General features: G+C 37.6%; 1 protein-coding gene across 1 annotated transcript in view; it reads left to right on the plus strand.

The window, feature by feature from the left end:
- Nucleotides 1-12355, plus strand: part of LOC126236303 (uncharacterized) — a 451155-nt gene that overhangs the window by 64027 nt on the left and 374773 nt on the right. The window contains exon 5 of the mRNA XM_049945503.1: nt 176-331. Within this exon, the coding sequence (XP_049801460.1) occupies nt 176-331 (156 nt within the window). The remainder of the gene's footprint in view (nt 1-175; nt 332-12355) is intronic.

Consider the following 12355-nt stretch of genomic DNA (forward strand, 5'->3'; position numbering starts at 1 on the left):
AAGACTGGTGAGAATTTTGAATCAAGCACTGGACATTTTTATACTAATTTTGAGTATAAGAGGCACATGAATTTTGGAGGCAATGTTTTGAAGAAAAAATTGTGTCTTATATTTCATAAAATATGGTACTGGTAGAATATTGAATATAACACTCTACTTGTTATTTATTTTGCAGCTACAATAGTCGAGTCTGATGCAAATGGAAAAAGTCTTCCCAGATCACGTCTCCAGGGACTGAAACAGTTATCAGTTGAGAAATTGACCAGCATTCGTAACAAATTGGTTGAGACACGATCACGAGGGATAGCTGTAGTGCAGCATGTACGGAGAGGTGACAACACTTTGTTATTCTCATGGTTTGTGTTGTTCAGTGTTCCCTGGTAGAATGTAATACTTCATTGCTGAAAGAAGGGAGAATTATTGATTTTGAGCTTTGTCATTTCTTGTGTACAAAGCTGTGCCGCAGCAACAGATACAGACATTTGAAGGAAAGATGACACTGGTGCCGTCTGAACAGAGTATTCTTTCATCCAGCATAAGAAATGATTAAGGGATCCTCTTTTCAAAAATTTATGGCACTTTTTTATGTATGTCTGTATCTGCTACCACTCAGTGCATAGTGTAATTAGTAAAATTATTTCATCATAATTTCATTTTGAAAATCAGTTTTTTTTATCTGTGTGGATGTTTTAAAAACTATTTCGTTGTTTAGCCATTATTTTAGAATTACTTACCCCAAGGTGCTCATTTTCTAATGTTAAGTTCTGGTTTCTGTAAAGAAGGTGAGACTCTGTTGGAGGTGAGACTCCATTCATGCAGAAATGTTGGTATCGCTAAACAAACACTGTTGTGTGCCTAAGGTCCGATACTCGGTTTCTTTATTCAGTGTCTCTTTGGGGGTTTTGTGTGTCAAGTTTTCTGCATATTTTTGCAAACAAAATCTCATTTGTCTTTATAGTGCTTAATGGACCCTTTCCAGATCTTTTCATCTCAGAACACTGATAACTGAACCTCGAACTTCCATGTCAGGAACCATGATACTAACCTCCAGACCCCGAAGGCAGACATGCCAGTAATGCCATAATATTTTCATGCCTCAGTTATAAGGTCTACACGATCAGAGGACTTAACAAAGTCACAGAAAAGGCAACAGGATAATTTTTCTTGTTTTAGCCTTTGCAGGACTTGTTTTGAGAGATCATAATTTGCTTTCTCTGTGTAGAATACTTTGCAGAAGCCAGACTCAGAGGAAGTTGACAAATTATGCTGAGAATAGTGGATACTATTTTTATTATATGCTGCTCTCTTTGGAAAGACTGCAAGAAGTGGGGTGGATATATAATTGTAGATTGTTTCCTTGTTACCATTATCATAAATTGGTGTTAGTACTGCATGATGCAGTCTCCAAGGAAATCTGTCTTGCATCATTGATTGGAAGTAAAAAGAAAATGAACAGAGATTTGGGGGAAGAGGCAGGAGGAGGGAGGGATGGGTTATTATTATGAAAGCAGCAAAAGATTGTAATTACTAAAAATATTGCTATACTTGAAACTTCTTTCCAGATTAAAACTGTGTGCTGTACGAGGCTCAGACCTGGGATCTATTGCCTTTCATAGGCTACAGCTCTACCGACTGAGCTGTCCAAGCACAGCTTGTGACCCACCCTCGCAGCTGTACTTCCATCGGTACCTCATATGCCAGCAAGTGCACACTCCAGCACAGAGTGAAATTTAATTCTGGAAACAAACTTCTAGGCTGTGGCTAAGCCATGTCTCCACAATATCCTTTCTTCCAGGAATATTAGTTCCCCATGATATGCAGGAGAACTTCATGAAATTTGGAAGATGGGAGATGAGGCACTGGCAGAAGTAAAGCTGTGATGGCAGCTTGTGTATCATGCCTGGATAGCTCAGTCGGTAGAGCACTTGTCCATGAGAAATCTAGATGCATTGTTCAGGTACCAGTCAGATAAGAAGAAATGTTAGTAGTTTTTGGAGAGTTAAATGTAGATTTTTTGAAAAGATACAGACAATAAATATGAACTGGAAATATTATTTGGGTATTCCAATCTAATTTCAATAGTCAGTTTTTCAACTCGCATGCAGCAAGATAGTAGGGCCCTGATGGATAATTTTTTTACTGTGCTGAGACTTAAACAATGTGCTCCCAATTGTTAATGGACTAATTGATTGGAGTAAACAATATAACACCTTACAGGTTCACACAAAGAAGTGAAGCTTATTAATGAAAACAGTACACAACATTTTAGAGTAAGTTAAAAAGAGGTGGTATGGGATTAGGTATATATAGAGAGAGATGCCAATGTTATTATAATGTAAATAAGAGATTCAATTTATTTGATAGTAAATTTGTGTCAGTATTTGAAAGTTGCTGTCCTAAAAAGTTATCCAGAATATCCATTTAAAAAAATACCAAGTAAGCTATGTATAGAAAAGGGAAGTAAAATATTTTGGAAGGGGAAGAAGAATATTTTTATAAAGGCCAGAATAATTCGAGATCTGACATTACTTGCATACTAAAAAATAAATACTATAATATTTTAGGGAAAGTCCTTAAAATGTCAAAAAGTATATACATCTTGACATAAAATAATAATGCACATAATAAGATTAAAATCATTTGGGGTATTGGCAGATGAGAGACAGGACATCAAGTCAGTGTACCAGCTATTGTAACAATTAAACTAAATGACAATGTTGTGGCTAATAATTCACAAGTTGCAAGTATTTTTAACATACAGAGTCTAAATGTAGCAGAAAAAATAGGATTAAGTGGTTCAGTTGAAGAAGCAAGAGAATATCTTAAAAATATCATTCCACAAAACTTTAAAGAGCTAGAAGTAGCACTAACATCATTCACTGTTGTTAATAGAATTATAAACATAACAATAAAAAAGAAAGAATAACAAAAGCTTGTATCATCTTGATGGAATTTCAAACAGAATTCTGAAAAAGTTATTCTAACTTAATGTCTTAGTGAAAAATGTAATGCATCATTGGTGCAGGGAATGTTTCCAGACTGATTAAAATAAGAATTGTGAAACCTCTTTACGGAAATATGACAAGAAAGACAGAAATAATTGTCGTCCTGTTTTCTGACTCACATCTTTTTCTAAAATATTCCAAAAAGTAATGTTTTCAAGACTAGTCTCACATTTAAGCAGAAACAATTTACTTATCAAATCACAGTTTACATTCCAGAAGAGTTACACCACTGAGAATGTTATTTTTCATTCAATCACCAGATATTACAAACCTTAAATAATAAAATAGTGCCAGTTTGTATTTTTTGTGGTCTTTCCAAGACAACTGATTATGTAGGTCATATTACTTTCATAGAAAAATGTAAGTTTTATGGAACTGATGGCTTTACTCACACTGGTTTGAATCATACTTAACAAACAGAATGCAAAAAGTTGTGCTGAATAATTCAAACAATGTTGAAAGGGTAGAAAATTTTAGTGACTGGGGAGAAACCACGAAGGGAGGCCGACAGTGTTCAATTTTCGGTTGGCTCCTATACCTTAACGTACGTGAATAACCTTCTACTTAACTTTCAACAACCAGATGCTGCAGACTGTACTAGGGTTATAAAAAATCTCAAAACAACAGAAGAGATCGTTAATGATGTGTTTCAAAGAATTATTAAGTGGTTCTCTGAAAATGAGTTTTTCCTAAATTTTGAAAAAGAAGAGAAAAAAGCACTGTATTCAGTTCTATACAACAAATAGAGTAATATCAACAACTGAAGTAGCACATGACAGGAATCAGTAGTAAATAGAGTAGAATGCTCCAAATTTTTGGCTGTGCGTATTAATGAAAACTTGAACTGGAAGAAGCATATTACTGATTGTCTCAAACAGTTCAGTTCAGCTACTTTTGCTGTTTATATAATTGCTAGCCTTGGAAACAAGTGAATCAAATCCTGACATATTTTGCATATTTCCACTCAATAGTGTTTTGTAGAATAACTTACCACTTAGAAAGAAAATATTTATTGCACAAAATTAAACAGTAAGGATAATACCGGTATGTTATGGTCACCTGCATTCGTCATGTTGGTGCCTTTCCAAGGAGTTAGGCATTTTTAGTGGACTGTCACAATACAGGTATTCACTAATGAAATTCATCATAAATAATCCATCACAATTTGAGAAGAATAGCGACTTCCAATCCTAATTCAGTAGAGTGAAAAATGACTTTTATAACCCATTATTAAAGTTTCAGTGGCTCAGCAACAAAAATTTTTAATCATTTGGCCAACATAAAAGACCAGTAAAGTAAATTTGAGATCTAAGCTACATTCGTTTCTTCTAGACCCCTGTTCCATGGATGAATTTCTATTAAATACTAGCCTATTTAAAAAAAAAATTACGTGTAGTTTCGTGAGTAAAATTAAAAAAATAATATGTTTAAATCAGTTAACATGAATCATGTGTTCGTACCTGTAATCTGACTCGTTCCTCACCATTTTGATAAAAGAATTCTTCAATTGATCTGTGAGAAAATTCTCAAGTTTGAGTCCTGGTCTTGCACACAGTTTTAATCTTCCAGAAAGTTTCAGGTTGGTGCACAGTCCTCTGCAGAGTGAAAATTCATTCTGAAAACAGTCCCCTAGACTGTGGTTAAGCTATGTCTCAACAATATCCTTCCACGAGTATTGGTCCTGCAGGGAATGCAGCTAAACTTCTGTAAAATTTGGAAAGTAGGATATGAGTTACTGGTGAAAGTGAAGCCGTGAGGATGGGTTGTGAGTCACTCTGTCTCTCTCTCTCTCTCTCTCTCTCTCTCTCTCTCTCTCTCTCACACACACACACACACACACACACACACAAGCACTACTCACATGCACATAACCACTGTCTCTGGTCATTGAGGCTGCCCTCAGTAGCCAAAGACACTGATCATGTGCATGTGAGTTGTCCTTCTGTGTGTGTGTGTGTGTGTGTGTGTGTGTGTGTGTGTGTGTGTGTGTTGTACTTTAGAAGAAGGCCTTTCGCTGAAAGCTCAGATGTACAGCAGTCTTTTTGTTAATTCCCTCGGATGCAGCCACTATGAGGAACTAATTATTGCATTTAGCAAGCAATTTTTGTGTGTCATTATTTCTGAAGCTGATCTCATTTGTCTGATGGTTGTTATTAATTTTTTATTTAATGATATTCCATGTCATGTGTTAGCTTTATTCGTGACAACTTTTTTTACACTATTTACTTTATTGATAATGGAGTGGAAAATACTCCTGAATTATGTGGAGCTCTTGTTTCTTGGCACAATGTTCTTCAGTCCCAAATTCAAATTTTGATTGCTTTGTGCTTCAGTTTTGCTCTTGTCAGTATTACAGGGTATATGTGCCCCAGGACAACAGGAAATAGGGGAAGAAACACAGGAATTTTTTCATCCAGGAAAAATTAGGGGAAAAAAGCAGACTCTTTTTTTTAGAATTCTGGGTATTTTTAATCGTTTTAGTTTTCAGTTGAATTTTAGTAATTTCATTGGTACGAACTGATATTGTAACAAAGAATCTTACTTCACCATAAAATAATGTGAATGGTGGTTTTAGATTTGTTACTTTCAAAGTAAATTTCATTTTGAAACTTCCTGGCAGATTAAAACTGTGTGCCCGACTGAGACTCGAACTCGGGACCTTTGCCTTTCGCGGGCAAGTGCTCTACCATCTGAGCTGCCGAAGCACGACTCACGCCTGGTCTCACAGCTTTACTTCTGCCAGTATCTCGTCTCCTACCTTCCAAACTTTCATTTTATGCAAGATGAATTATGTTATGTGTGAGAATGTGTGATGAATTTATTAAATCGTGGAGCATTTGAATCTCATTCAAAACTTAACACTCTGAGAACCAACCACTTAAAAAAAAATTTGAAGCCAGAAGACCGTCCATTAATGCGATTATTTGAAAGTTACCAGCACACTTGTGTTTGATATATTTTAAAGGATAACACACACTAAAAAAGACCAAGCTTCAAGATTAATTTTTAATATTTATTTTTGTTTTTTTCATAGATTACAAATTATGCAACAATGATGGAAAAAAGTATAATCAACCTTAAAAACCGTAAGATGTGATTTCTTGAGCAATTTCACACATAACTGGCTTTTCTATGGAAAAGTCGAAGAGCTCACCAAGACATTTATTCAGCCAGGTAAACCATGAAATGTCTGGTGGACAGCAGTGAAATTTGCAGTCATGTTTCTCAGAAATATTCAGCTGCTTTTAATTTGAGCTGTCCTCTTAGGATCCTTCGTAATCACATCCTCTGAAAGACCAGTAAAAAAATTTTGACGACCAATATTATATGTGAAAGAGTAGCTTTCCTACAGCTTTACGTATGTAAATTAATTTAAACTGTAACTTTTCCTAGTCATGTGTTTGTACTATTTAATAGTTATGTTGGTATTGGCTGACTACATCACATCCTATGCTCTGCGTATCTTCTGTCATTGGCTGGCAAGTCATGTGACATGAGCTACGGTTCGCTAACAAAAGTGCATCACAATCTCGATTTCAGTGTTTGAAAGCTACTGTGCTGTATTTGGCGGAATTCGTATTTGTACTTTCATAGTACAAAAATATGCAGTGTACATGTTGTTGCCCATCAAAGGTCATTGTCTGCAGCTTGTGGTCTAGTGGCTGGCATTGCTGCCTCTGGATCACAGGGTCATGGGTTCGATTCCCGGCCGGGTTGGGAATTTTCTCTGCTCGGGAACTGGATGTTTGTGTTGTCCCCATCATCATCATCATCATTATTGTCATCATCATCATCATCATCATCATTATCATTGTCATTCATGACAGTGGACAAATTGGACTGAGAAAAGAAATTGGACTGTGTAAAGAAATTGGACTGTGTAAAGAAATTGGACTGTGTAAAGGAATTGGACTGTGTAAAGAAATTGGACTGTGTAAAGAAATTGGACTGTGTGAAAAATTGGGACTTTGTATGGGTGCTGATGACCACGCAGTTGAGTGCCCAACTAAACCAATCATCATCATCATCATCAAAGATCTTTCCAAAATGCATTATTTTTTGCTGGGTTTCATTATCATAACTGCCGGTAAGTTCCACACCAGTGTATAAAATCTTTATCGGTCAAAGGATATGTAAGTTTTACAACTACAAAGTGAAGTATATTGTTATATAACACTCTAGAAATGTGCTGTCACTCAGGGTATAGTGTATTTTCACCCAGGAAAAAGTGTATTTTCACTTGGGAAAAGGTGTATTTTTAACCAGGAAATGTGGGAAAAATCTGGAATTTTTTTTTCTTATCCACATATATACCCTGTGTTAGAAAAAGCAAGAATTAAAAATTATGTAGAAGTATATTTAGAAACGTCTTAACTTTTCTTGTACAATGTCTAATTTGTAAATACCTTTTAATTATTCTTCCTTTAGCTTCTCTTTAAATGTAATCAAATCCTGAGTTATGATTTTAATGTATAGTATTTTTCTTTTGCTGCCGAACAAGATTTGTACTGAAAGGTTAGAGTATTACTGATTTACCAGTGTTCTTAAACATGGTTATGACATGAATTTGCTAAAGGAGAAGGGAATGACTGATAGAAGCCAGTCTGGCGCATGATCATTTTGGGTTTCAAAGAAATGTAAAAATACTCAAGATAATAGTGACTATGGAGTGGTGTCAGTGTAGTGAAGTTGCTTATATTCTTTGGAAATGAACCTAACCACTGTCAGTATTAATCACATAGTTAGATTTAATTCAGTATTCAGTAACAGTTTGCTAAGGTTTTTATAAGCCTGGTTCATCTTTCACCCATAGTTTAAGAGCTTGCCGAATGCTCAAGTAGATAATCTGAAAATAGTCACAAAGCATTGCCTGTAATCTTCAGTCTGCTCATTGACATTCGAGCTCCACATGCTTAAAAACGATACTGTGACAGTAACATATGCTCTGTGGTAAACAATGTAAAATCAGTTCTTCTAAAAGAGTTTATATTATAATTCCTTATCGAAAGCAAAACATTTTGCATCAGAATAACAGACAGTACCTGACACACTTCAGAAAGTCTACAATTTGTCCATGTTCATACACTGACAGAAACAAATTGCAACACCAAGAAGGAGTTGTGTACATAAATGGAAGTTGGTAGGCATGTTTTTACATCTGAAACATGATGTCCATTAAAATTTCACACACGTCACATAAGAGTGGCACTGTGAGCACACAAATTAGGTTTGCTTTAAATATATACTGTAATGGTCATGAGTATTAGTTACCTTAGAGATTGGATGTGGTGAGTTCATGTTAGTCAAGAATGCCTTTAAGGTGACAAAGGCAACATTATCAACACCTCACTGAGTTTGAATGAGGCCATGCAATAGGGCAACGAGAAGCTGGATGGCCATTCTGCAATATTGCAGTAATGCTTTGCAGGAATATAGCCACTGTGTGTGATTGCTGACAGTGATGGTCACGAGAATGTACGGTTGCAGGAGGATTGGACTCCATATGGCCATGTGACAATAGTGAGAGGGGAGACTGTGTTCACTGTAAGGCTTTGGTGCATCGTACTGCATCTGCAGCACCAATTTTAGCAGCCATTTGGCACCACAGTGACACAACAAACTGTTACAAAATCATTGCTTCAATGACAGCTCCAAGCCAGATGCCCTGTTGTGTGCATCCAGTGACCCCAGACCACTGCCACTTACAACTTCAGTGGTATCAAGAGAGAGATCATTGGAAGGCAGGGTGGAGGTCTGTTGTGTTTTCAGTTGAAAGCTGGTTCAGGCCTCGGTGCCAGTGATGGCTGTGTGTTGGTTAGGAGGAGGGCAGTGGAGGAGTTGCAACCAACCTTTCTGCATGCTACACACATTGCACCTATACCTGGAGTTATGGTCTGGGGTGCAGTTTTATATGGCAGCAGGAGTACTCCAATGGTTATCCCACACACCCTGATCCAGATTTGTATATCAGTCTGGTGATTCAACCTGTTGTGCTGCATTCATGAAGAGCATTCCAGGGGTGTTTCCCAACAGGTTAACACACATTCCATTGTAATCCAATATGCTGTACAGTGTGTGGACATGTTGCCTTGGCCTGCTTGATCACCAGATCTGTCTCCAGTTGAGCACATATGGGACATCATCGAATGACAACTCCAGTGTCAACCACAAACAGCCTTAACCTAACTGACCCTGTATTGACTGACCAAGTGCAAAAAGCATAGAGCTCCATCCCACAAACTGACATCCAGCACCTGTACAACACAGTGCATGCACATTTGCATGTTTACATCCAACAGCCTGTTGGTTACATGGACTGGTTATTAATCTACTGCCATTTCACATTTGCAGTGGCTTATCTCATGCTTACATTAACCTGCGATCTTGCAGTGTTAATCACTTAAATATGTCACCTCGACAAATGTATTTCATTACTCTACAGTAATTATTTTTTGGTGTTGCAATTTGTTTTCCATCAGTGTATTTATGAATTGTATTAATTATTAGCTGGTTAGTACAGTTATACTCATATGTAAGATATGTTAAAATACCAGGCTTTTTATATCACTTTTAAACCTCATTCATACAGCCAATTTCACGAATTTCCACAAAATGTGAACAATGTCTTGTCTGGTATACTGCATCTCTCAAACACAGCCATCTGTGGCAAACTGTTTTACTTCCTATCTCAAACAACTGAAATGATTTGTAACCTTGCACAGACTGACTGAAATCCTACACCAACAGGCTGCTTGTAATTCCATGGTAGGCTGCTTCTAGTGCTCCAGAACATATCAAACAACGCTCACAGTTGCAGATGGCAGAGGGAACACACAACTTTCTGACATAGTGCATTCAACTAGAACTTAAAAACGCTCCTCTGCAAAACAGAAAATTTTATTTAGATTACACAGAGGTGACAAAAGTCACAGTATATGTCCTAATATTGTGTTGGACCTCCTTTTGCTCAGCATCATGCAGCAACTTGTTGTGGCATGGACTCCACAAACCATTGGGAGTCCCCTGGAAAAATATTGAGCCACACTGCCCCTATAGCCATCCGTAATTCCAAAAGTACTGCCAGTGCAAGACCATGTTGGGTGACATGAATGGCCAACTCATTCGCTCAAATTGTCCAGAATGTTCTTCAAACCAACGGTGAGCAGTTTTGGCCTGGTGACATGGGGCATTGTTATGAAGTCCATAAATGACTGCAAGTGGTCTCCAAGTTGCTGAATGTACCCTTTCCAGCCAGTGATCAGTTCAGTTGGACCAGAGGTCCCAGTCCATTCCATGTAAACAAAGCCCACACCATTATGGAGCTACCACCAACCTGCACAGTGCCTTGTTGACATTGTGATTCTTGGAATATTGAATTCCCTAACGATTACTGAAGTGGAATGTCCCATGTGTCCAGCTCCAACTGCCTTTCTGTGTTCGAAGTCTGTTAATTCCTGTCATGTGACCATAATCTCATCAGTTTTCACATGAATCATCTGGGTACAAATGACAGCTTCACCAATGCACTGTCCTTTTGTACCTTGTGTACGTAATACTACCATTATCTGTATATGTGCGTATCACTATCCTATAACTTTTGCCACCTCAGTGTATGGTTCTCCAAATAAGTTGAGTGTAGTTGAAGCCTCTTTTCAAATAAATACTGGCACTATGATTTTAAAGTGGAATTGGTTGTAGACTAATAAATATGACACAGAACTTATCTTCAGGAAGTGAAATTTTTAGTACTGTTGTTACATAAACATAAAAATGATGACATTATAGTATCTTTTGGAGCTATTAGTTCTTTCCTCAGTCAGGAAAAAAAGGATGGAGTGGAAAGTTGAAAGGTAACAGCAGGTCACTAAAACCTCAGGATGAGAGTGACACACCAGTAGATTGGATGAGTGTAGACAAAGATGGAGGGAGAGGCATCAGAGACCACAGGAGGTGAGAGATGTTACCTTGGTAAGAACTGGTGCAGTTTCAGTGAAGAGATAAGGGCAGAGTGAGGAGCAAAGACGAATTATGGGGAAGACAAATGTTTAGTGCTAAGAACTGGGACTGCAGGAGAAGACGGGGGGGGGGGGTGCAGAAAGAGGGGTTGGGGGTTGTAGGGGAATGAAGATGTTAAAACAAGGTGTAGGGAAAAAAAGTGTGTGGTGGCTGAAGGGGGGGAGGGGGGGGGGGAGGATGTATTGGAGGGCAAGATCCCATCTCCAGAGTTCAAGGAAACTAGTATTGGATGGGAGGATCCAGATAAGCTGTGTGGTGTAGCAGGCATTGAGGTCCATTGAGTCATTCTGTAGAGCATGTAGGGGGTGTGCCCAAGGACAGTTCCTCTATGCCCATTTACGTGCCCAGCCACTTGTGGTCAGCTCTGTGTAAAATGGTTTGCATTGGATGAAAATTAGTTGATATACAACATATGTGATTTCACAAGTTACTCTGCTTTTGATTCTGTATGATTTATACATGGGGTAGGTGGTAATGGGTGGGTGCAAGGGCAACTTTTGTGGAGGGGTGATTGCAGGAGTAGAAACCTGAGGGTAGGGATAATGTTTTGGGAATGTCATATTGTTTGACTAGAATATTTAAGGAGATTAGGAGAGCAATGGAAGGCGACAGTGGATGATTTGGAGAGCATTTGAGGGAGAGAGGATTCATTTCAGGGCTTGACTTGAAAAATTCATTGCCTGGATGGGATAAAGTGTTGTAGCAGTCAAGTCCTGAATGGTATTGGGTGTCAGAGACCAGCGTCTATGTTTTTTGGAACTGAGGACTGATTTAGTCACATGGGGAAAGGAGGATACTAAAAGCTTTTGTGGTGCCATTCCGGTGAACAATACACTGGCTAAATAACTGTACCTACTTACATTAACATTAAAAACAACGCTACCCATTGTATGTGCACATCAGTACACATGCTACAGGCAAATGCAGCTGAATAATGCTTTTGTCAGGTGCCTGACAGGGTGCACTACTACTTGCTACTGAGCTTCACTCTGCCACTCGCCCTCTTACACACACATCAGTGTAGTTCTGCAATAACATACTATCTTGAACTGTGATGAGTTATATTTATTTATTAAATCAAATGCCCAAATAGATATTATATGATAGCCGATGTACTATTGAGCTTTATGTTGTAGCTTCTTGTGACTGTTTACAACACTAATTTATAAAAGTGTGAAATAGCAACATCAGTTTTCTCATTTTTCTTAATGAGCTTCAGATTGTTGTGTGTGTTTTCACTAACTTTAATTTTCTATTGAAGCATAAATACATTTATGTCTACAAATTAAAGTTGGCTATTTATTTTGGAATTTTTTGTTCTCTAACTGATAAAT

Source organism: Schistocerca nitens, chromosome 2 (genome assembly GCF_023898315.1).
Source record: "Schistocerca nitens isolate TAMUIC-IGC-003100 chromosome 2, iqSchNite1.1, whole genome shotgun sequence".
NCBI classification, from domain to species: domain Eukaryota; kingdom Metazoa; phylum Arthropoda; class Insecta; order Orthoptera; family Acrididae; genus Schistocerca; species Schistocerca nitens.